The sequence below is a fragment of the Pseudorasbora parva genome, chromosome 15 (assembly GCF_024679245.1).
Source record: "Pseudorasbora parva isolate DD20220531a chromosome 15, ASM2467924v1, whole genome shotgun sequence".
NCBI lineage: Eukaryota > Metazoa > Chordata > Actinopteri > Cypriniformes > Gobionidae > Pseudorasbora > Pseudorasbora parva.
Window position 1 is genome coordinate 40,122,054 of NC_090186.1, and position 26,182 is coordinate 40,148,235.

Genomic DNA, 26,182 nt, shown 5'->3' on the forward strand with positions numbered 1-26,182 from the left:
ACTATGTACTTACATCAAAAAATAAGTACAATGTACTTACTGTGTTCAAATTGTATTGCAAAACACGTTTGCTGATATTGAGGTGGGATACGGGTAGAGTTAGGGACAGGTGTGGTGATAAGGGTCAGTTTAAGGGTAGAGTTAGGGACAGGTGTGGTGATAAGGGTCAGTTTAAGGGTAGGGTTAGGGGGTAAGGGAAGTGCCAATTTGTAATTACAAATGTAACTACAGAAATTAATTACAGACATAATTACATGCAGGTATTATTTAAAATGTACAATGTAAAAACATGTATGTACACAATAAGTGCATTGCATCAAATGTTTAATTAAAATGTTACTACATAGTAGTTAAGGCCACCTAATATAAAGTGGGTCCATTAATGTTGTTCACATAAAATCAGGGTTGTTATATTAAACTAAAAACAAAAAAACTTGGTAACACTTTACAATTGTAACGTATGCGTTAACAGCAGCATCAATACATGTTAGTACATGTTTGATAATTAATACATTCATTAACATGTATGGCTAAACTAAGGCCCCATCCACATGTTGACGCGTTTAGCTGAATGAAACAGTGCCTGCCCTACGAGGCCAATCCAAAAAGCCACCACTACTGAATCATTGGATCACTTTCCCATCCGGTTCATTTTCATAAAATCAGTTCAGTTAGAGAACAGACACTACAATTAAAAACTGTAACTCAAATCCTTACTCTTGTCCATTTTCCCATCAACTTCACTTGCTGCTTGATATATATCCCACCCATTAACACGCGGGTTAATGAAGATATAATCATTGTTATTCACTTCACCTGTCAGTGTTCATAATGTTATGCCTGATGGATGTATATGCATAGTTCCTCTCGTTGAAGGAAGCTGGACCAGCTAATGGTGTGTTTTGGGTCACCTAGGAAGAGATCCCCGGCCTCAAAGCAGATAATTTTTATGGTCTACGAGGTGCACAGTTTGCCTTTGCCTCTGCCAATTAGGTTGAATTCTGGCATCTCCGAAAGCCCTGCTACTGGTGGTTTCCCTTCACAAGGTCCCTGTGCACAAATCCATAAGATTTTACAGTCTGGATCTTCCTCTAGCACTGGGATCACAATTGTGCAAGTGCTCATAAGTTGTGCCTGGCCCTGGACAGCTTCACACCAAGGTAGGCATTAGTCAGTGTGGGGCAGTGGGTATTTGTTCCCCATAATGTCATCTTCGACGCAGCACAAGTTCCATCAAAAGAGAACATCTCTGTTTAGGACTGTAACCCTTGTTAGCCGAAAAGGGAAAAAGATACTGCATCACTTTTCCACACCTCCTGAATTGGTTCAGCCAACCACAAGCTAACACTGTAGTGTTCCAGGTGCCTTTATAGCACACCATCACATGCTACATTATGATGCAGCACCAATCAAGATTGGTCTAGTTTCTCATGTGAAAGACACTATGACATTCCCCACAGTGTCATCTTAAAACCAAAACAGTTTGAATTATAAGGTATCTAGAATTATTAATTGTGCTGATTAAAAAACAAATTTAACTCATCCTGTTTCTTAAAAATGGATTAAAGGTTGGAATGTTAATTTCATTGTTGTAAAACAGTTTGGTCAGTACTTAATTTGAACAAGTAATGCATGTTAGTAGATACCATTATGTATGTTGTAAGTCAAATTTTGGCATAGTTGTTAAGGCCGCGACCCCTCGAGGGCAGAGAAGGCGGAGGAGGCCACCGAACGGTCGCGGGAAGACACAGGGATCTCCCGGACCGCGTGCACTCCTCATGCATCTCGGGTGTGAAATGGCATTGGGGGCGGGGCCCGCAGCTGTCGGGTGCCACCTCCAAAAACCAATCGACCAACCACGAGCACTCGTGACAGGGCGGAGTTCCACACCAGCCCGAGGTGAGATAACATGGCTGTCAACTCTAGGTCAGATTCTACAGTGCTACCACACCCGGAGGCGGAGCATAGCCGAATCGTCATCCTCAAAGGACTCTAGCCCACCTTGAGATGCGGCAGTCGACCTCTCGCTGCTATCTGGAGTGTGAACAAAACAAACTGGGCGTCAGCAGACGGTTCCACCGCTTCAGTCCTTCAGTCCTCTCGGAGATGGTAGATCGGGGTGTGGCAGAGTGGACTCTCTCTCTTTACAGAGATCATTGAGTCTTGACCACAACATCGCGATGGTCATGTTCCCGCAGAGGGAACACAGCACATCCACAAACACTGTCCGAACGTGCTGGGCCTAAACACGTCGAGCAGTGAATGCGTCCCAAAGACAGCAACAGATATCGACCGCACCCGGAAGTGCGCGGGCAAACCGTCTTGAAAAAGACATGCCACACAAAAGCTCTTTTTGTGAGGGGAAGCTCTGCAGAGTGCCGAAGCGCTCAGGGAAAACACACACAGCTGTTGCAGATCACTGCACAGATCAGCAGGCAGGCAATGCGAGATCGCTGGAACGCGCCGTTACACCAACACCCTGGAGAACCGCTCGTCTCGAAGACTGAAGAGAGGACTTCAGAATTCAGGCTTGCAGGAGTGAAAAGATGCTCTTGACTCTGAAGCAGAAACATAATGCGATCATGCCAGCTACCTCCTTATATACCCATGTGGGTAGGCGGAGTTACGCATGCAAATCTTGCATGTCCATGGCATTGGCACTGCCATTGGGCGTTTTCTAAGATCTCGAAGATGATTGGCTTCTAGGCGAAACCCCCATTGGTCAGTAACTGACGTTACGTCTCCGTTCCCTCCTCAAGGAACGAGGGTTACATACGTAACCGAGACGTTTCTGCATCTTTTCATTAAGGATTTTGAATGTTAAAATACACTGTAAAAAATGATGTTCACTAAGTTATGACAACATGTTTTTACATTGTTTTAACGTATCAAAATAAGTTAGGAATGTTAAACTTTTTTTGTAAGTTATGCAAAATGCAACTAATTTTTTTAAGTCAGTTTAACATAATCTAAGCTGAAATAACTTTAACATCCAAGTTGATTGTACTTAAAAATGTCAGGCTGTGACTTTTTTTTTTTATAGTGTAGAGGTCTCATGGATAAAATGGGTTTGTTAGGTAAGAATGATGGCAAACCAGGGCGGGGTGCAATAAACCTATTAAAGTCTTTAATAGATAAAGGAAATTGTCCAAAATGAATAATTAGAATACAAATCACAGGCATCAACAAGAGCCAGAACAGAAACTGTGAGGTGGCTGGAGATTAACAACACAAACTCCCACGAGGATGGTGGCCAGGGACCCGGAGATGCTTAAGGCCCGGCGAGAACAGTAGTGGCAGCAGAGAGGGTGAACGGCCATGAGCAGGCGCTGGCCAGGTACTCTGCAAACAGGCACAGCTGGATAATTCACAGTATGAAGGCAGTAAACTCACAGTAGAATAAGTGGTCACACAAGATAACAGACGTTTTGCACATGAGGTCGACAACAAGACAGGGTGAGAAGAGGGAATAAAAAGCAATTAAGGGAAGAAAGGGAACAGGTGAGGAGATGGGAGAAAAAAGGGAAAACTGCTGTGCGAGATAGTGAGCGGAGGAGAAGATGTGAGTGTTACCACAAGAGGGAGACAGAGAAAAGGGGAAGATGCCCAGGATCATGACAGTACCCCTCTCTCAACAAGTGACCCCAGGCGCTCCTCCGGGCCCCCGGGCGAGACCGGAGGAAATCAGTGATGAGTGAAGGATCCAGGACATCCCAGGTGGGATGACTGGCTTGATCATGACAGGGTTGGTTAGGTTTAACCTGTCTGTTGCATTTATAACTACTAGTTATAAGGAATATTAAAGAATAATATCACAGCTTTAATACATTTAAGAGGTGTTTTAATTAGAACACCTCCTTGATTCATTTATTTCAATGATTCTAAAATCATATTTTTATTTTATCGTATTTTCAATGTCATAAAATGAATTACTTCAGCATGCTTAGTGTATGAAAACATAAAAGAAAGAAAATCTTTATTGAGAAGCATAACATGATTTTCTGATAAAAAAAAATGACTGACATATTCATTCGAATGTCAAGATGCTTGATTCACTGAAGCCGTAAATACAGGATGATATGAGAATCATAAAGGCCTTCTGAAAACGAGAGTAGAAAAAACCATATATCAATGGGTTACAAGTGGAGTTAAAGTATCCAAACCAAACCAAAGCATCGAAGATACTGGCTGGAGTCACAAAATTAAGAGAGGAGTCAATGATTGTAGCAATAAAAATAGGCAGCCAACAGAGATAAAAAACGCCCATGACAATGGCCAGAGTTTTTGCTGCTTTTCCTTCTCTGTGTGCAGAGCTTTGGCTCTTCATCCCTCCTGCTGCCGCCACAGTCACTCTTTCTGACATAACCTTTGCATGTTTTCTTGCAACATGGAAGATTTTCATATACAGAGAGCTCATGATCGTCCCAGGGAGGAAGAATGTGAGGACTGGACATATAATACCCCACTGTTTGTTAAAAAACAGAACACAACTTCCCACACAGTAAATTTGCATGATAAACGACTCTAAGCCAATTTTGTTCACCCCTGAAAACACGACAGAAAAACTGTAGAGAAATGAAAACAGCCAAGTGAAGGTAGTACTTATAGTCACAGTGTTATTTGTGACCCTCATTTTGTACCTTAAAGGATCACAAATGGCCCAGTACCTGTCAACCGATATTAAACTGAGGTGCAGTAAGGAAGAGATACAGAAGGTCATGTCCAAACTTGAATGCACTTTACACACAACATCTCCCAGATACCAGCAGCCTTCAACAGATCGCACCATGCTGTACGGCATGACCAAAGAGCCCAGCAGACAATCACTGGCAGCCAGAGAGCGAACGATCAGATGAGTTGGAGACTGAAGATGTTTGAAGTGAGAGATGGAGATGATGATCAGCAGGTTCCCAAAAACTGTTGTGAGGATCATCATCGCCAGGAAAACATACATTGCCACTTTAATTACAGCAAGACGTTGTACTTTTGGACAGGAGTCCAGTCGGAGTGGATAGCAGAGAAATATGTTCTCAGTGACATTTTCTTTTGAAGTCATTACATTTGTCTCAGATGCAGAGTTGATTTTCTCAGTAATCATATAAAGGTTGACAAATATAAACATAAGTATAAAAAGAACAATTTCATGAATTACAGTTTGGTAAAGACTGATATATACAAAGAAAGATATACAAATATACAGCACATGCCCATCCAATTCAACTTTATAAATTGACTCAGATTAGCTCTGTCATGTCCATATATACTCTCACATTCAAAGTAACCCTCCTACTCCAGTCACCTGTCAACCTGTGGTTACGAAAACTTCATGAACTCTAGAGATTATTAAAAAAATGTATGTACTAATGAAAATAATACACCTATATTACATTATTATACAATAATTTAAAATTTAAATATTGTAGCTAGGCCAACACCAGTAATATACACTTTATTGCCAGAAGTATTGGGACACCCCTCTAAATCATTGAATTCCAATCACTTCCAGGTATACCTAGGCATGCAGACGCTTCTACGAACATTTGTGAAAGAATGGGTCGTTCTCAGGAGCTCAGTGAATTTAAGCGTGGTACCGTGATAGGTTGTCTCCAGTGCAATAAGAAGTGTAAAAATGTTCTCACTACTAAACATTCCACACTCAACTGTTAGTAGCATTATGAGAAAGTATAAGCAATTGGGAACAACAGCAACAGCCACGTAAAAGCACAGAGCGGGGTCAAAGCATGCTAAGGCGCACAGTGTGCAGAAGACGCAAACTTTCTACAGCTACAGACCTCCAAACTTTGTGTGGCCTTTAGATTATCTTAACAACAGTGCATAAAGGGCTTTGTTGAATAGATTTCCATGGCCGAGCAGCTGCATCTTTGTCTGGCAATCCGATAGACAAGTCTGGGTTTGGCGGTTGCCAGGAGAACTGTATTTGCCAGACTGCAATCTGCCAAGTGTAAAGTTTTGTGGAGGGGTGATTATGTGGTGGGGTTGTTTTTTAGGATTTGGGCTTGGCCCTTTAGTTTGGCAATCTGATGGATGAGTCTGGGTTTGGCAGATGCCAGGAGAATTGTACTTACTTGACTGCATTGTCTCAAGTGTAAAGTTTGGTGGAGGGGGGGGGATTATGGTATGTGTTGTTTTTTTGTTGCCAAAAAAACAAGAGACAAAAGTTTGTCGTCTCTGGGCTTTTAGAAGAATGCTCAAAAATTCAGATAAACACACTCCTAAACCTTGTGGAAAGCCTTCCCAGAAGAGTATAGCTGCAAAGGTTTGGCCAACTCGATATTAAACGCTATAGATTAAGAATGGGAAGGCAACAATGTTCAGCTGCATGTAAAGATGGCTCATCTTCATGTAAATGTCCCAAAATGTTTGGCAATATTTCAACTTTAAAACTATTAAAAAAAAACACTAACAGATGGCGACCAATGCGGACAGTCACTAGATTATAAGCCACTTCTCAGAAATTCTACGACACAATAAATACAGATTTAACATGTTTAATCAGTGAAAACAAGCACTGACCAATGCCAAAAGATGCCAACAGTGGCAAGACACTTGATCAGACTAAACCCAATAATATGTCTGTGGTCATGGTGACTGTACAGTGAGAATTGGCATTCACAGTATAAGACAAGGTTATTTTTATATACAACAAACTATATAAGGCTTATGTAATAACTTCTGCACTTGACTCTCTCTTATCCTTTAGAAGAGGTTGTAAAGCTTTGTTTAACACGTTTATTATAGTTATATTTAAAACCATTCCAGAGATTTTTGCACATGCAGTAAATGTCTATTTGGCCTTCAAATCCACAGCTGCCAGTTACACACACCTCATTAATGATGCTTTGTGCTTTAGACCCATGAGACTTGTTATCAGTCCTCCATTTCACGAGTGATCCTCAAAGGAGTCTGACCAATCAAAGGTGTTAATACCAGCTCTCACCTGCTTAACACATGAAGCTTATTAGCTGTATCCTGTCACAATATTACCACAGTCAACTTGTTTATCCATAATGCCCTACAGAACTGAAGTTTTATCATTAGGGAGATAGACAGGACAAACAAACTTTTCTTTGTTCTTCAGTCTAATCACAACATCAGAGAAATAAACATTCTAAGTAAAACAGTAACAACAACAGCAACATTTTTAAAATTGGACATGTATAAATGATAAATGGACCGGATAAACATTAAAATGAGACATGTACTAGAAAACATTTGTGTTTATTTATTTGCTTGTTTGCTTAATTTTTTTTTTTACTCTGCCAATATTTTCACTGGCAGCACATTTATTAGTTTTAACAACATACTGACCTGTCACAGGTGAAGTGAATATCCTTGATTATCTGGGTATAGATTATAGATCGTCTGGGTATAGAGCGTTACATTTATTAATGATAAAAGACAAAGAGCAGCGCCGTTTGATGCTGGAACAACTTTTGGAGGAGCCAGAGGATGTGCTGCACTTTGATGATAAAATACTCGTAAATAAGTTACAGACTTCAACAACACATGATTTTGCAGTTGGTTGAGGAATTTCGACCAAAATTACAGGGGCCAACGAGCCTTCTTTTAGCCTTAGCCTAACAAATTTTAACTTTTAAGACTGTCTAATATTGATGTTGTTTTACAGCCTTCTTTTATGAGAGCTGCACTTATGAGGGAGTTCTATAAGACGGAGCATTACCGTTCATTCATTCTTCAAGTGACTAACACCTTACGTTTAGTTTTCTTTTGCATAAGGCAATTTATAAAACATTTATTAACTTTTCAATGGAGCTTATCAAAATATCAACCTCCGCTGCACAGAAATTAAAAGCATGCTGTTGTTTCTCCATGTTGATTTTAGTTTACCTCAGAAGCAGTTTGTGTGCTGTTGGTTGCTTGATAACAGACTGAACTGTTTTTTTTTTTTTTTTTTTTTACCAAACTCAATGGAGCAGACATTTCCTAACTACAGATAAGATGAGATTTTGTAAGATAGGATAAGAAACCTAAATCAAGTTAATGTTTGCATCTGTAATACGGAATTATGAAAAATCCTAAATAACTTATCACATCTATCATATCTTAAGTAATTTGTGTAATACACAGCCTGGCCTCCAAATTCCCCAGATCTCAATCCAATTGAGCATTTCTAGGATGTGCTGGACCAACAAGTTCAATCCACGGCAGCTACAATCTGCAACCTACAGGACATCAAGGATCTTGGTACTGGAGCCAGAGACCAGAACACCTTTAGGGATCTGGTAGAGTCCATGCCTTGGTGGGACAATGCTGTTTTGGCAGCACATGGAGCACTAACCACATAATAGGAAGTCATAATGTTTTGGCTCATCGGTGTATGTATGTGTATATATTGAATGTATGTATAATTCAGTAATAAATATATAATCACTGCATGAAATGTCTAAAACCGTCTTTCGGATGAGACGTTAAACCGAGGTCCCGACTCTGTGGCCGTTAAAAATGTCCCAGGATGTCCTTCGATAAAGAGTAGAGGTGTGACCCCGGCATCCTGGCCAAATTTGCCCAATGGCCCCTGTCCATCATGGTCTCCTAATAATCCCCATATAATCTCTCTCCTCTCCACCAATCAGCTGGTGTGTGGTGAGCGTTCTGGCGCAATATGGCTGCCGTCGCATCATCCAGGTGGATGCTGCACATTGGTGGTGGTTGAGGAGATTCCCCCCTTCAATGTAAAGCACTTTGAGTGCCTAGAAAAGCACTATATAAATGTAAAAAATTATTATTATTATTATTATTATTATTATTATTATTATTATTATTATTATGAAATGATAAAGATTTGACTTTTGATTTGAGCTTTTGTGTGATTTGGCAGAAGCACAATCAAATAAAATTTACCCCGTGAAAAGTAATTTTCATAGAAGCAGGGAGAGCACAAGGCCCAAAATATATTTTTTTCAAATTTTCAAAAGCATAATCTTGGGAACCTAAAAATATTTTATTTTTATTTTTCAAAGCTATTCAAAAGAGCATTAAAGTATGATTTAACTCTAAAAGAAATACAGTTTAGAATCAAAAGACGATGAGACTGTTCTACGTGAACCCACTTGATCCACTGAAGGATTCTTGTTTCTAATAAGAGATTTTTGCACAACATTTCATGATAACATTTTACATTTTAAGATTTCAAGATAATTAAAATAATTCACATTAAATTACATTTGCATTTGCTTTATGTCTATTATCACATAAACATGCATGCATAGGGACTAAGCAAACCTCCCATCAACACAAACACACTCCTCTGTAGTGATTTAATGTTTTCTGTTTGTTCTTTCCCATGAAAAAACACAAGTTCCCATGAGACTTACTACAACCATTTCATTTTAATGACTCTCAAACATGCCTCCAAATCCAAATGTGTGTGTGTAAATTCCCATCATTAACACCGTCAGTCATTAGGATGAATTCAACAACATCCTCCTCAGCACTAATAACCCATCAGGTGCAGTATGACATCAGCCTATTTACCCAAAAATCACCCACTGATCTTTATTCCAGGCATAATATGAAATGCCACTCAAGAGACAAACAGCACACACCAGCGCTTTGATCCAAACTTTCAAATCCAACAGCAGATTAAATGAGTAGAATGAAAGTGTTTAATATCTACAGAGAATTATCTAAAGCACACACACACACACACACACACACACACACACACACACACACACACACACACACACACACACACACGCACGCACAAAAACAAAAACAAAATCTGCATCAAATGGCCTTGGACTCTAATAACAACATAAACAGCAATAAATAACACTTCATATATTATTTATTAATATACACATTTAGTATTAAATCATACAGGAGTGCATATTATAATCAGCATGCAGTAAAAGCAGGTGGTGCTATCACTAACTAAACATTGGCATGTCGATGCCAGGACTCTAATAAAACGTGTGAAGTTCGGGGCAGATTGGAAATTTTATGCCAGAGTTACAACAACTTCCTTTTTCATTGGATCATCGAAACATCGAATTTTGTCAGGTCACCACAGACATGCCCTTAAGCGAAAATGCAAGATCTTCACAATTTAACGTCGCCAAGGCCTTTGGAGTAGACTGACCAAATATGATGTTTATCAAATAAAATCTCTAGGGGGAGTTAAAGTAAGACATCAGAAAATGGAAAATGGCTAAAAAAATAAAAAATACTAAAAATATATGTTTTGAATGTCATTTCATACTTGTATGAATGGTGCTTATGTAACTCCTCCTGTTCAAACTGCCCACTCCAAGCAAGGACTTTATCCCAAGTCCACAGACATGAGAGTCGGACGCTCTAACAAGGAGACTAAAGGCTGCCACCTCTAGTATCAGTCGCTAGAGCATCTCTTGAGGTCAGAGGAGTGAGGTTTACTTGCACGGTTACTACTAGCTGGCCACTGTTACACTTAATAAACATTTTGAAGGTGGTGCTATTGAGCCATTTTGCCACACCTAATTCTGAAACCCAAATCAGATGTACATTTTCACCACTTCTGATGCTTGTGAAATGTTTCATGAGTTTTCAAGCATGTCTAGGCCCTCAAAAATGCAATTCATTTTGGAGAAGAATAATAGACCAAGCAATTTTCAAATAGGGTCCTAATGAATTAAAATCCGAATTGAGATGGCTGATACATTCAACCACTGGAGAGAAATGAGATACAGTTAGGCCTTTTACACTGCAGGTCTTGATGCACAATTTACCCTTTGACGCAAGTTTGATTGACAGACGATCTGACAATCACATCACCAAATCTGACTGTTTTGTCCAATATTCAAGTACGTCTTTATCAAACAAACACAATTATTCATTTCTCATCCACCCCCGATTGCTTGGACTATTATTTTTGTATTACATCATGGCCCGCACGATCGCTCGATATAAGCATGTGCGTGCGCGCCCTTCAAATTTCAAGTCAATAGAGAGATAGCGCAGAAAAAAACGGAATATGATGAGATTTCAACCCGATCACACATAAATGCGTATAAATAGTACGAGTGTGCAATGTCGTGGAATGTATACTCCAAAACTCATTTTGGTGTGCATATGATATGCTGTTTTTCACGTGCATATGATACGCACTTTATGGCATATATATGACGCGCTCTCTTGGGTAGGTTTAGGGTGGTGGGGTGGGGGGTTCGTATGTATAATACGGCATAAAGTGCGTATCATATGCACGCAAAAAACAGCGTATCATATGCACGCCAAAATGAGTTTTGGCGTATACATTCCACTACATTACACACTCGTACTATTTATACGCATTTTTCGTGAGATCCGGCTGGAGATTCATCGGCCTGCCGACGGGCTTATGTTTTTGTAGCCTGACTGGAAAACATATAGCCCCAGGACATTGGGCTTTGCTTTAGCATGCTAAAGGTATATTCTGTTAGACACGTTCACATAATCAAAATTATCCATAACAATGCAATGCTATTACATATACAAAACACGTTTTACTCAAATAAGTGTGTTGCACTATTTCTCCTGTCGGATCCAATATAGAAGAAGTAGCATTGTGTTTTAATATTAAATGTCTGCAAATCCAGAGATTGGTCTACAAACGATTCCACAGTGAAATTAAGTGAACACCATGTCATCCCAACGAGGCGGTGTTTCGTCGCGCGATGATGTAAAGATGCGCACACGATCGTTTCCTCGGCCTGGTGTCTATAAAAGTTTTTCTTTGACTAACAAGGATGTTTTCAGATCTAAAACTTAGAGGATATTCTTATATTACCATAAACTTTTATATATCCAAAGCTCAAGGGAAAGGTGAATTCTCAATTTATCACCCCTTTAAAGTGACCCGTCTCTAATTTTTGCATGGTGAAAAAGCCAAGACGTTCTGACCTGGAAAATCTGATCTTTAAAGGTCAGCATTGCTCTCGTAAGGTGGAGAAAAGAGAGGAGAGCCCTTGTTGCTTGTGATTAAAGTTTATGTCCACCTGAGTTGACAGCAAACGCCTCCGTCTCTTTTTCAATGACGCACAACTCACATTAAATGAATATCTGATTTGAGCACTTACATGCCAGATGGAAATGCATGTATCCAAATCATATCGGATTTATTCCCACGAGTGAGGCCGGAGTTCATATGTCATATCCGATCTCTGCCACACGAGAGGGAAAAATCGTAATTCAGTCACTTGAGCCATGCAGTGTAAATGGGGCAATAGTGAACCAATGAACCAAGGGTCTACATGATTTTTACTTAATCTCGGATCAGTTTTATAATGTAGACATTTTAATGGTTGGCTACATTTGTATATATCGAAACAGGCGGAATATAGTCTCTTATTGGCCTGATTAGACAAGCCCTCCAGAAAATGGACAAAACAAGTCCTGCAAATTAATAAAAGAACACATATTACACAGACATTTCATATTTAATGGAATTATGGGATTGCATTCAATATATTAAACCTTCAAAAAAATTGCAATTGGTTTTCAAAAAGTATCTTAATGCAAGTTTGTGCGTAGTTGTTTTTATACAGTATTTTCCAAAAGGTGTTGCCATTTGCGAAGCAAATTGTTTGGCCCAAATTATTAAGAGTAAGAGTATGCAAGTAGGCTGTGCTATTCCGAATTAAGCTTGGAGCATACTCTGCAAGATCAAAGAAATTTGTTCATTTTCTCGAGGTGGCAAGAACAAAGTTCGCTATGGCCAGTACATTCCATACTTCACGAGAAAAGCAGGTGCCGATCATCTGTGTTTCTCTACATTAACCACGCCCACTTTAAATGTTTGACCAATCACACAATAGTTCTCGGACACCCGCAAGAAAAAAGTTCTGCTCAGGCGATGTGTCGAGAACAAGCTGCGAGAACTCCCAAACCTGGGCTGCGAGAACAAAATTACATAATTTTGTTCTCGCAGCCCTGGGAGCGAGAACATTTTTCTATGTTGTATGTTGTAGCCTTTAGGCCTTAGTCACAGGTATAACTGTTTTCTGCTGCTATTGTTTTGAAATATTTTGCCAGTTACAATAATCCTTGCAGCTTTTCTAAACCAAGTATACATAAACGCATAAATAAAAGGATTTAAGGTGGAATTAACATAGCCAAACCAAACAAGCACATCCATCAGCATTGGGGGTGTTGTGTAGCCAATAAAAGGATTCAGGATGTTACAAAGGAAAAAGGGAGTCCAGCAAATCAAGAAAGCTCCGACCACGATAGCAATCGTTATAGTTGCCTTCTGTGTCCGATGTTGCACGCTTCCCGATGGATAACGTCTCCTTAGTTGGTTCAGTTGATGATTAATAGATCTTGCTTGGTTTTGAGCCACAATGTAGATTCTAGAATAGATCCCAATAATGATGAGGCCAGGGATGTAGAAGGAAACCAGGGAGGTGACCAGTGCTGGACCATGACTAAAGAAGACGTGGCACCCTCCCACACAGCGCACATGTGTTTCGTAGAACTCCTTGCCACCCTGGAGGTTGAGCTCGAAGAAGGTAATCACGTAAGCGAATATGGAAGGGATTATCCAGCTGGTAGAGATCATTAACAGCACCGTTGTAAAACGGATGCGGGAATGATATGTTAATGGGCTGCACACGGCGCAACAACGCTCAGCAGACACACTCACAAGGTGGAAAATCGAAACAGTGCTGAGAGTAATGTCAATGCACGTGTGCAACTTACACAAGAAATCACCATAGTACCAACAGCCCTGAATGGAACGGGCGGCACTCAGCGGCATTACAAACAGCCCGAGCAGACAGTCACACAGAGCGAGAGACAGAGTCAGTTGGTTTGTTGGTGTGTGGAGTTGCTTGAAATGCCCAATGGAGATGATGACCAGTAAATTCCCAATGACAGTCACAAAGGTGATCAAGATCACGGTGATGGACATTGGAATGTGGACACTGTACGGTCGTACATACTTCCCACAGGATCCATTCAAAGCCTCGTAACAAAGATCCATTTTAGTGTTTGATAGTCCATTGAGCTTGAGCCGGTGATGAATCTTTTACATGAAGCAAAACCTCATTTAAACAAGCATTCTTGTGGAATATGATGGGAGGCTTTTAGTCTGTTTAATTCAATTAGTTCTGTTGGCATTGTAGAAACGGTTATAAATAACTCCATAAATTAAACTGCTTTAAAAAACAAACAAGCAAACAAAATGTCCTACGGGATTTTTCCTAAGGGAGAAATTAGTCTTCTTGAATTTTCCTTTTAAGGAAATGTAAAAGATGCTAACTATAGTCTCTCTAAGCAGCAACTTTTCTCATAAAATGTTATTAATAGAGATACTTCCTACAGAAAGAACTGAATGTGTCTGTCCAGCTTCTGTTAGCAAATAAAGCGCATTTTAAATTATTCCACCTGCTTTATACACGTATGGGCCAAAGTCCAACCAATCTGTCTATATTTATCCATGATGTAGATTATGTAAGAGTAGCAATTGTGCCTAAGTTTTTGCATTTGTTTGCATATTACAATAGCAAACAGCTGCACATGAAGAAATCAATACAGAAGCTCCATTCCCATCTCCATGAAAACAAAGGACAGATAAGGAATTCAAATGTGTTTTGACAAAATGGCTAATGAATGAATGAATGAGGCATTTATAAAGCATTTTCATATGTACTACTACTGTACAACTAAAGCGTTTTTACACTAGTGACGGGTCTCTCCTCAACAATCGCAGTGTGCAGCATCCACATGGGTGATGCGACGGCAGCCACAGGAACACGGTGCAAGTGATAGGTGGAGAGAAGAGAGGGATAGAACTAATTCATGAAACACAGCTCCAAGTAGAACGTCATGTGTTGTCAGGACATTTATTTATATGGAGATGATAAGGCGATGTGTACAAAAACCTACACTTTGAAACCCGTTTTAAAAAAGTGCTTCTCAACATAAACCCAACCGTGATGCAAGCGTTGGGGATCAATTATATGCACGCCCCCAACATTTGCATCTGTCCAAACATGTTCATTGTCAGGCGGAACTGACGTCACAGAGCCGAATCATTGAGACTGCAGGTAAAGACATTTTACCTAAAAAGCAAAATAGCAAAAACAGCTGCTCTCATGACACATATGTCATGTTTAGGCTGTGCAGGGGATGTGAGGATTTTTCATATGACAACAGTTATGGTTGAGCTTTATTATAATCGGATACCACAAAAAAATTGGTCGTTTGTTCGGCCCATTTCAAGCAAGCTTCGCTCAGCGTCTTAAACTGAAGAAAGGGGACACTGTATTCCTGCAAGCAGTAAGTAGTGATTTATCCACTTATTGACTAACGTTAGCTAATTTCTGATTAAATTGAAAGAGAGACCGCATTGTCTAAATGACACAAAATGCTAGTACAGTAACAATAGGAAACTCCAAGTACCATACAAAACTAAATAGTGTTGTATAGACAAAGGTTAATATTATTTTGTATGTTACAAAATGCAACCGTAGATACGCTGCTTAACGTCACCTTTTCCACCATATAAGTTAAAACGACAGTCATTTGACAAGGCTATTCATTTTGTAAAAATATAAGCTGCATATTTACATTTTTGAGAACTGAAGTAGGCCTATGATGTTTTTGCATGCTTGTATTAAGAGTACATCACAGTCACTGCGTAGCCTAAATTGTGACTAACGTTATATAAACATGCAATATCGTTGACAAAAAAATTACATGTCTAAAATGTAGGCTGAATACATCGCAAATGGAGATTGCTGAAATGCAGCTTACTTGTTTATTGGTGTTTTCAGATCATCCGCGCATGAGAGAGAGAGCCGCTTCGCTGAACTGCTGTGAGCTGTGAGCTGATGAAATAAGCCAATCAGAGCAGAGCTCTACATTAATATTTATTACCCTTCCAAATAAGGCAAAAACAGGGAATTACACCCTACACTGTCAGAAAAAAAGGTACAGTGCTGTCACTGGGGTGGTACCCTAAGGTACAAAAGTACATCTTTGTAACTTACTCACCCCTAAATGGTACATATCAGTACTTTAAGAGGGCAAAGTAGTACCTTAAAGGTACATAGTAGTACTTTAAAGGTACATATTAGTACCTTTTCGGTTTTGAACCTTAGGGTACCACCCATAGACTGTAAAAAAATATGGACGTAGTGTCCGTGACGTCACCCATAGGATTCTGATAAGCCGTTCTGAAGCTTAAAGTATGGCCGAGCTGGGCGTTGCCATCTTGTGAGCGAGTCAGCGCGTGTCACTCCCGGATAACAGAAAATGGGCAAAAAGGCGGGATGTGCGCGGAGCTGAGGTGACGCAATAACTATAGACGGCGGATAAATGGCTATCCACTTGTAACCACGCCCTTAATTATGTAGTACCTTAAGGCTTTATATAACATAAACGAATGAGTTATAAAAAAATTCACCCCCCTCAGAGTTGTCATGAAGATCAACATTAGCCTTATAAGCCAAAACCACAATGTGTCCCAGGCTGTAAACATGTTTTTTTCTGCTTTAAAGTTGAGAATTTTAACATGGCGCTCAATGAGATTCTGCTCCCTTCTGGAGCCTTCTAGTGGCCAGTTGAGGAATTGCAGTTTACATTTTTTCCGTATTGGCTTCAAGAGAGATCGCGGGAGGTTGCCGCTTGGTACCACCCCAGTGACAGCAATGTACCTTTTTTTCTAAGTGTGTAAGTTCTGTGTAGGGACAATTTATAGGGTTGTAAATGGACCTGGAAAACTGTATCTGGACAATTTTTGCCCTTAAATAAGCCACATACCCTCTATGTAGATATCAGAGAACAATTTAACATGTTGTTTCAAATCATTATAGGGCATCTTTAATATAATTACATATTTCCATATTCCTAAATAACTGGGAAAAAAGAGAAAAAAATATCACGGCAAATTTTGAATAGCCACCAATAGTAAAACAGGCTTTTTCCTCCAGATGGTGCAGTTACATTATCTACCAGCACAGGCTAGCTAGACAACCAGCCAAACTGACCAGTAGGAACAATTTGAGACAATCTTGAGACCCAAAGGCCAATCAGCAGAAATCCCTGGTAATCACATGACTAGATTAATCCTTTTTTATTGGTTCAGAGAAACACTCTCTCTGTGTAAACGTATTCAAAAAGGAAGAAAATACAGGTGTTCCATCATCTGCTCAGAACGCAGGAAGTCTTTCTGTGGTAAGATTACACACCCACAAACAACACACACACACACACACACACACACACACACACACACACACACACACACACACACACACACACACACACACACACACACACGACATTCATCAAATTCGTATTGCATGTAAAAAATAAAAATAAAAATGTAACGGATAAATAACAATTTCTGTTTACAATAGCAAAGAGGCCTAATCAAGTTTCTCCTTCTAGGTGTTAAAGGGCCTGTACAATGACTCAACTGTGGACAGCAGAGTCTTTCGGCCTCTGTTTTGAATCCCTGAACGACTCATGTGTAAAGACTGTCTATTCTCCTGTCATTCGTGTTCCTTTCTACCTCCTCTTTGCTATAACAATTATTGTGATTGTGTTCGGCAACCTGTGGGTCATCTGCACCATCTCATGTTTCCCGCAGCTCCACACACCCACCAACTATCTGATCGTCTCAATGGCCGCAGCCGACCTGCTCCTGGGCAGCTTTGTCATGCCCCCCAGTATGGTGCGCTCATTGGAGACGTGCTGGTACTTTGGAGACTTCTTTTGCAAGTTTCACTCCGGCACTGATTTTACACTGTGTAATGCATCTGTTTTACACCTCACTTTCATTTCAATTGATCGCTATTATGCAATTTGTCAACCACTGCAATATCACAGCAGAATTACCACACGTGTGAGTGTAGCCATGATCCTGGTCAGCTGGTGTTTCTCTGCCTTTTTTGGCTTTGGCATCATATTCTCAGAGCTAAAGATTGAAGTAAAAAGAACAGAGGAGCTGCATGTTGCCTGCAAGGGAGGGTGTTTAGCACTGCATGGAAGAGAAATCGGAGCAACATATTCAATTGTGTTTTACTTCCTCCCCATGTTTATAATTGTCAGTATTTACAGCAGGATTTTTGTTATAGCACAGAAACATGTTCGTGTTATTAATAACTGCTCTTCAACATCATCAGTTAGTAAAAAGGATCTGAAAGCCACTAAGACACTTGCTATTGTCATTGGAGTTTTTATGTCTTGCTGGACACCTTATTTCATGTGTAACATCATAGATCCTGTTGTTAACCACACAATACCAACACTATTATATGAGGTCCTGATGTGGGTGGCTTATTTGAATGCGGTATTTAACCCTTTGATTTATGCTTTCTTTTACAGCTGGTTCAGAGAAAAATCCAAACTTTTATACAAAAAACTATATAAATTATGCTAAAGAGCCTTTTATGAAATTTAGAAGCATGTCGTTAAATTTTTTAAATTCTAAATGTTTAATGCTTCTTTCATTAACCTGTCCTTTTCATTGCATGTGAACATAAAACATATGAATATATAACAATTTTGATAATTACTTTTCTGTTTTTATTGCTGCAAACATCCTACTGCCTTTCTTTATTAATGTTTTTTTTGTTGAATAATCTATGAAATGTAATGCTTCTTTAGCATCAAATCTGATTAAATATGTTAAAATAATGCAATACATAAAATTTCATTCCAAAAAAATCCACTGAGGCCTTTTGACTGATATAGCCTACAATCTTGTCCTTTTGTTCTTTATCACATGTTAGTTATAAACCCATCTGTGGTATTTGACACTTTCATTTTCATTGAGAGCACAGAATACTAAATCTCAGTAAAAAAAGATTAAAATTTAAATCCTCTCAAATCCTGAATCATATACCAGCCAGGGCTATCACTGTGTGTAAATGAACTCAGTACATAAAATGCTGATTATTTAAATCCCCCTTTATACAATGATTTTATTTAATAAAACTCATCTTTGATCATTAAAATGACATATTTAACATTTTGTGAAAATAATTTCTTCATGCCTTAAAATACACTATATTGGCAAAATAATAAGGGCCCCTCCAAATCATTGAATTCAGGTGTTCCAATCACTTCAATGGCCAAACATGTATTAAATCAAGCACGTAGGCATGCAGACGCTTCTACAAACATTTGTGAAAGAATGGGTCGCTCTCAGGAGCTCAGTGAACTCAAGTTTGGTACCGTGATAGGTTGCCACCTATGCAATAAGACCATTCATGAAATTTCCTCAGTACTAAATATTCGAAGCTCAACTGTTAGGGCTATTATAACAAAGTGGAAGCAATTGGGAAGAACAGCAATTCAGATGTAGTGGTGTGTAAAGCACGTCGCCACTGGACTTTAGAATCTTCCCAGAATCTCTGAAGTGACCAATCACGCTTCTCTGTCTGGCAATCCGATAGACAAGTCTGGGTTTGTCGCTTGCCAGGAGAACTGTACTTGCCAGACTGCATTCTGCCAAGTGTAAAGTTTGGTGGAGGGGTGATTATGTGGTGGGGTTGTTTTTTAGGGTTTGGCTTTGGCCCTTTAGTTCCAGTGAAAGGAACTCTTAAAGGAAATGTATAGCCCCGTTTCCACCAAAATTACCCGGAACAATTTGTACCAGGAACTTTTTTACAGGAACTTTTCTCCCCCCCAGACCTGCAGCTGTCTGCGTTTCGATCGCGATAAAGTTCCGAGAAGATTAGGCAAATTAGTTCGGTGATGTAGGACTGCACGCGACTGTTCCTCCAAGCCAGTGACGGACAAGGGCTGTCACTTTTCGATATGCATTCGAAGATGACGTGAAATATCCGTAATTGAACTATAAATAAACTATCCGGTTTTTAAAGTGCCATGTAGCGCAATTTTTTTTTTTACTGCCGGTGCGTTTACATGGAGCACTGTAATCAGTTTAAAAGTCCAATCTGAAGGAAAATGCTCCATATAAACACCTGATCAATCGTAATAAAAATGCCCAAACTGAATGAAATTGTAATCCTTTTGAGATGGGTGGATAAACCTTTTCATGAATCGATCAAACGAAACATTTCACCATGTAAATGACCTGACCGGATTACTTTTGAGTGTGCGTCCTTATGTGATGTTACACAGCGCGCGCCTTCACCACTGAAGAGCACACGTCGCGCTCATGCACCAAGCATGACAAGAGAGGAAATTACATTTTTCTGAGGGATAAACTTTTTATTTCATAAGACGTTCTGAAGATGTTGACATAATGACACTGTCCCTACGCCATGTAAGCAAGCAATCATTAACTACTTCAACTGCGCCTGACATTAGAATTGATTTTTTCTGAGATGAGCAATAATTTTGTCACATAAGCAGTTTGTCTGCCACATCAAAAATGTCAACGCTGTTTTCTCCAGCAGCTATGTGTTAACTGAAGCCATAGCAACTCTTAGCGGCCACCAGGACTAATACAGTATTATATTATAAGCTATTTATTTGTTTAAATAATCATCTGAGAAAAAAAAATAATCTTCTGTCAGGCGCAGTTAAAGTAAAAACTGCCTGTGGCAATATACGCTGTGTCATTACTCCAACATTATCTTCATAACTTACGAAATAAAAAGTTAACCCCTCAGAAAAATTAACTTTCCTCTCTTGTCAACATGAGCGCGGCGTATAAGACTGATTATTACTGAACGTAGACCGAACCTCGCAAAAGACTTTTAAAAATGCCGAGTTGAAATAAAATGCTGCGTCAGCTCAACCAATCAGCACGTTCAGCGCCCAAGTCCTGCCCTCGAAAGTTCCTGAACTTTGAAAAAGTACTACCTCGCGAGCAGGGCCGTTTGGAGGGGGAAATATTTACCCGGAACTTCATTTAGACCCTGGTTCCTGCGGTCTAAACACACGAAGTACCACCCAAAGTTCCTGGTTCCTGGGTAAAGTTCCTGTGGTGGAAACGGGGCTTATGTGTGATTGTGGCTAAAACTGGTACTGCAATCACTTTTAAATTACTGTAGAGGTATATCTCCCCCTACCCTCTGATTTGAGGTTGCAGATTGCCTGCAGGATCAGCAGGAACGTTTGTAGCTGCAGCTGTGGTACTAAGGCAGATCTGGCAACCCGGATGCCAACTCACTACTGACTTCGTGATCGGTAGATAGGTGGAGGGCGGAGCTTCAGGCCAAAACACAACATGTCAACATTAACATCAGTTGAGGGCTGCAACAACAACTTTTAGATGACAATATCCTGGCCGGACTACTGTTGTCAGTGATATAAGTATTTGAAATTAAAATGATTTCTTTATGTAGTGACATATCAGGGAAATTTTATGATTAACTGAAAAAAGATAAAGACTACAATCAAGGTATTTCAGGGAATTTAGAAACAATGTCTGATATATAGAAAAACTCTTCAATGCAAAGGAATGCAAGAAGTACTGCACAGGGTGTAAAGTCTCGGTGCTCTTTGGTTATGTGGGAAAATTACGTCTAAAAGCAAAAGTAGTCCAAGGCACTCGATGGGTGTATTGAGAAAGTTAAAAAGCCTTTATTTGTTCATGGCTTAAGCAATTAAAAATTGGTGACAGATACACCTATGCGTTGCGGCTTTACATGCCTTCGTCAGGGTCAAGGTCTGACGAAGGCATGTAAAGACGCAATGCGTAGGTGTATCTGTCACCAATTTTTAAATAAAGGCTTTTTAACTTTCTCAATACACCCATCGAGTGCCTTGGACTACTTTTGCATATAGAAAAACTTTCTTTGGAATGGACTTAGTGCTATGTAACTTTCCAGACCCTTTTCTTTTTCGTTTTCAAACAGCAACATTACACTCTAAAGAAAGGTGAATAGGAGATAATAGGGCCTTTAAGACTGAGCTTGTAAGTGTAGTATACACACACTGTATACACACACACACTGGCTAAAAATGACACGAATGACAAGAACGAACTCGCTTAAGGCTTTTTATTAAAACATGAGTTTGCTTATGTATATTCATTTCAGTTTGTGTGACTGTGAGGGATTGGATTAAGCACTAGGTCTCTGGTTTTTATCTGTCTTTATGTTTTTGTGTTAGATTCCAGGTAGTGTCTAAAATACTGTTAAACAAAATACATTTGAGAAAAAAAACTATGTATAAGATATTAAGACTTCTTAGAGAATTAATTGAAAATAAGTGTGTTTTGTCTTGTTTCAGTGGTATTTTTTCATTTCCATGTGAAATGATTCCATCTCAAAAACAAGTCTAAAAATCTTCAAAGTGTAGTTTCTTCATAAAGCTTTTTTTACTGAATAAAAATTCAAACAACACCCATTTTGAACTCAGTTTTTTTGCTGTGTTGGTGAGTTATGAATCAGGGGGTGATCAGGGAACATGGTAGATGGACTTTATTTCTGTATTGTTGAGGCAAAGTTCTGAGGCTCATCAGGTATCAAAATACAGCAATTTGACAGCTAAGACACTTGATGAACAAATACATAATGTCATGTTGTTTCATTAGGTTCCAATAAACACAGTTGGCTTGGATTTTATTTACAATAAAATTGTTCTTGAAGAATTGCTCTGAAATATTTTTCCAGACAAAATGACTCTGAATGCATGTCTGAACCAGCTGTAAAAGAAAGCGTAGACTATAGGATTACATGTGGAATTATAGTAGCCGACCCACAGGAACAAATCAAACAGCAGTGGAGGTACAGAATACCCAATAAAGGGGTCGATAAGATTACAAAGAAAAAAAGGTGTCCAGAAAGTCAGGAACGCCCCCATGACGATGGCTAAAGTCTTTGTGGCTTTTCCTTCTTTTTTTAATTCAGAATTAATGCTCTGAATGGCCTGCACCTGCCTTTTAGCCACATGTAAGATTTTCAGATATATGCAGAGCATGACAAAAGCGGGACCGTAAAAGCAGGCCAATGACATTACAGTAGCTGCCTCTCTGCTCTGAAACACCATGCATCTTCCATCACAGTCAAAGTTCTCATAGTAAAAATCTTCAATGCCTAGAATATTAAGCTCGATAAAGATCATGCCAAACCCCAGAGCAGCTGAAACAGTCCAGCAGATAATAATCATAACTAGTGTGGCCAGTGATGTCATTTTACTGTGATATTGAAAGGGGTGACATATGGCATAATATCTGTCTAAAGAAATGATACAGAGGTTTAAAATTGATGCGGTGCACAAAGTCACATCAAGACTGCTGTGTATTTTACAGAACAAATCTCCCAGATACCAGCATGTCTCGATGGAGCGCAGCATGCTGGGAGGCATCACAACTCCTCCGACAAGCAGATCGGCCACGGCCAGCGACAGGATGAGGTAGTTTGTTGGTGTGTGAAGCTGCTTGAAATGAATGACCGTTATGATCACCAACATGTTTCCTATGATTGTGACAATCGAAGAGACGCTAAAAAGGATGAAGAGTAATATTCGATTTTCCAAAGGATAGACGAACTTCTGACAAGATGTGTTACTAAACTCATAACAAAGAAAAGGCTTTTCCAGGATTCCATTTTGGCTGATGTTGATTCTCACATCCATTTACACAATTCACTGGAGGTTCTCTGTTTGAAACAAAGGAGTGAAGTCAATTAAAAATCTTTAAAAATGCCGCTACGCTCATGCATCTTTATGAATGAAATACATGTTGATTTTAAATGCAATATTTAAATATATAGGAGAATAAATCTTCACTGAAATCTTTTGAATAATACTCTCTCTAATCATGTTCATCTACATGGAAATTTCTGTTTCAATGTTTTCATCCATGTTCTTACCTTTCGTTCTATGATGAACCAAAAATATAGAGAGCGTACATTTATACTGTAACACAAGAGTTTCAGAACAGCCTACCTCCTGTTGAATCACACAACATTTGAGTTTCCAAGGTAACAATCTTCCCAAATGTCTACAACAAATCAGCAGAAAGTGCAACAAGGCCCTGTCATCTTAAGAATGGCTGAATTTGGAAATACATAAGACTATAGGGACAAATAATGATTTAACAACTAACGATTTAAAGGCTAATATTTAGTGTTCTCTGACAGGTAGCAATGAATTTGATGAGGCTGGACATTTCAAAACAAAAGTGTCAACAACATCATTTCCTAGATCTTATTTATGTGATGGGTTGAAGATGTTTGATAAATCTTGTCATTAAATGATTAATGTTAAAGGTTTAGTTTACCGAAAAATGAAAACTTTGTCATTAACCTCATGTCGTTCGAAACCCATAAGACCTTTGCTCATCTTCGGAACACAAATGAAGATATTTTTGTTGAACTCCGATGACTCAGAAAGGCCTCTATTTGCAACAAGGAGATTTCCTCTCTCAAGACCCATAAAAGGTACTAAAGACGTCTTTACAAAGTCCATCTCACTACATGGTTTTACAATAATTTTATGAAGAGACGAAAATAGTTTTTGTGCACAAAAAAACTAAATAACGACTTTTTAATCAAACAGGATATTATCTGACTTTGATAAGTCAGATATTTTAAATCAGCCTATCATCCAAAAATCACTTTCATTTGTCTGAAAATTCATCTAAGATGGGAGCATAACATCCATTGGCAGTTCCTGAGGATCTTTTGTGCATTATGAGATGCTTGCTCCTTCAAACTGAGCCCTCAGGAAATGGATGTTTATTCTCGCCACCTCATGCACTGCAGGACATATCAGTTTCCAGCAATTTCGCAGTGTCCACCTGAAGCAGATTATCTCAGCACATGGTTATGCCTTCCCAATATATCTGCATGGGCCCTGTAACTGTAGAAAAGGGGTACAGACTCCAGTTCAATTACCCTCCCCTGAAGTTCAACAGGGTGGTCTGGACTGCAGTGGTCCCAGGGCAGGTTCGGGTAATAGAACAGTTCACTCCCTGTTGGTAGGGAGGCCATAGAATATGTTCCTCTGCCAGACAGGGAGTCCAGGTACTACAGCCGGTATTTCATAGTTCCCAGGAAGAATGGGTGGTTGTGTCCAATTTTAGATCTGAGGTACTTGAATCGTTCTCTGAGGAGATTCAGATACAAGATGCTCACAATTCTAGACATCGTGAGTCAGATCCAGTTAAAGGACTGGTTCATCACGATAGATCTAAAAAACACATACTTCCCTGTATCCATACTTTCATGTGAGCAAAAAAAATGGATGACCACACAATGAATCCAAAAAAGACTGAAGTCTAGGAAAATACAAAATTTATTTTGTCAATTGTATGGTGCAATAAAGTGCAAAGTAGCATGGCCATATATTTCAGCAGATTGCTCACTGTTCAAAATGCAACAAATATTAATCCTCTTTCTAGAGAGACAAGCTATTCAAAGCCATCACCTTAATCCGCTATCCATACTTTCATGTCACGGGAAGTTCCTGAGGTTCACATTACATCAGGGTTAGAACCCACTAGGTTTCGGTGGGGAGCCCGCCTTTGGCCATGGGACGCTACAGTAGAACAGAAGTGTTCTGGCTTGATAAAACTGTCAATATCGAGAGGCAGCAAATTCTGAGGGGCTCAAAATGCCCCTCAGAATGAGCTACCACCTGTATTGCATTACAGTGAACTCCAACTATAGTAACTCTCTCCCACATATTCTGCTAGTGTGAAAACACCCTACTGGCCTCACTAAATAATCTTTCAATAACAATTGAGTTTTTTCCAAAAAGGTCTCACTTTCATGTAACTGCAATACAGGCCTGTGAGAAAACAACTAAGATTGGCCTACCTAACGCATCCTCTAAAAACAATTGAGTGTTTGAAAAAACTCTCTCCAGTTCACATTAAATCCAGGCTAGAACCCGCTAGGTATTGGTGGGGAGCCAGCCTTTGGACATGGGACGCCACAGTAGAACAGATGTGTTCTGGCTTGATAAAATGGTCTATATGGTGAGGCAGCAAATTCTGAGGGGCTCAAAATGCCCCTCAGAATGAGCTACCACCTGTATTGCATTACAGTGTACTCCAACTAAAGCAACTCTCTCCCACATATTCTGCGAGTGTGAAAACACCCTACTGGCCTCACTAAACAATCTTTCAATAAGATTTGAGTTTTTTCCAAAAAGGTCTCACTTTCATGTAACTGCAATACAGGCCTGTGAGAAAAAAACTAAGATTGGCCTACCTAACGCATCCTCTAATAACAATTGAGTGTTTGAAAAAACTCTTTCCAGATCACATTACATCCAGGCTAGAACCCGCTAGGTTTCGGTGGGG

General features: G+C 39.4%; 4 protein-coding genes across 5 annotated transcripts; 1 reads left to right on the forward strand and 3 right to left on the reverse strand.

The window, feature by feature from the left end:
* Nucleotides 1–4,027: 4,027 nt before the first annotated feature.
* Nucleotides 4,028–5,056, reverse strand: LOC137042031 (trace amine-associated receptor 4-like). Its single transcript, XM_067418716.1, has one exon. The coding sequence runs from the start codon at nucleotides 5,054–5,056 to the stop codon at nucleotides 4,028–4,030; it is 1,029 nt and encodes a 342-aa protein (XP_067274817.1).
* Nucleotides 5,057–12,985: 7,929 nt separating this feature from the next.
* Nucleotides 12,986–13,984, reverse strand: taar1b (trace amine associated receptor 1b). Its single transcript, XM_067418717.1, has one exon. It carries the CDS (start codon nucleotides 13,982–13,984, stop codon nucleotides 12,986–12,988), a length of 999 nt encoding a protein of 332 aa, XP_067274818.1.
* Nucleotides 13,985–17,076: 3,092 nt separating this feature from the next.
* On the forward strand, nucleotides 17,077–18,391 carry taar11 (trace amine-associated receptor 11). The gene is made up of 2 exons (XM_067418719.1): nucleotides 17,077–17,181; nucleotides 17,398–18,391. Exon 2 carries the CDS (start codon nucleotides 17,417–17,419, stop codon nucleotides 18,389–18,391), a length of 975 nt encoding a protein of 324 aa, XP_067274820.1. The 5' UTR covers nucleotides 17,077–17,181; nucleotides 17,398–17,416.
* A 4,106-nt stretch (nucleotides 18,392–22,497) lies between these two features.
* LOC137042034 (trace amine-associated receptor 1-like) lies at nucleotides 22,498–24,071 on the reverse strand. 2 transcript variants are annotated; one of them, XM_067418720.1, is made up of 2 exons: nucleotides 24,052–24,071; nucleotides 22,498–23,485 (listed from the first exon to the last, which is right to left on the reverse strand). In XM_067418720.1, exons 1-2 carry the CDS (start codon nucleotides 24,069–24,071, stop codon nucleotides 22,498–22,500), a joined length of 1,008 nt encoding a protein of 335 aa, XP_067274821.1. The 2 variants fall into 2 exon arrangements, with proteins under 2 accessions (XP_067274821.1, XP_067274822.1); XM_067418721.1 differs by lacking the exon at nucleotides 24,052–24,071 and having other exon boundaries at nucleotides 22,498–23,511.
* Between the last annotated feature and the right edge of the window lie 2,111 nt (nucleotides 24,072–26,182).

What these genes read in the sequence shown, in the direction of transcription:
- LOC137042031 (XM_067418716.1), bottom strand. Translation starts at nt 5,056, where the DNA reads ATGACTTCAAAAGAAAATGTCACTGAGAACATATTTCTCTGCTATCCA.
- taar1b (XM_067418717.1), bottom strand. Translation starts at nt 13,984, where the DNA reads ATGGATCTTTGTTACGAGGCTTTGAATGGATCCTGTGGGAAGTATGTA.
- taar11 (XM_067418719.1), top strand. Translation starts at nt 17,417, where the DNA reads ATGACTCAACTGTGGACAGCAGAGTCTTTCGGCCTCTGTTTTGAATCC.
- LOC137042034 (XM_067418721.1), bottom strand. Translation starts at nt 23,508, where the DNA reads ATGGATGTGAGAATCAACATCAGCCAAAATGGAATCCTGGAAAAGCCT.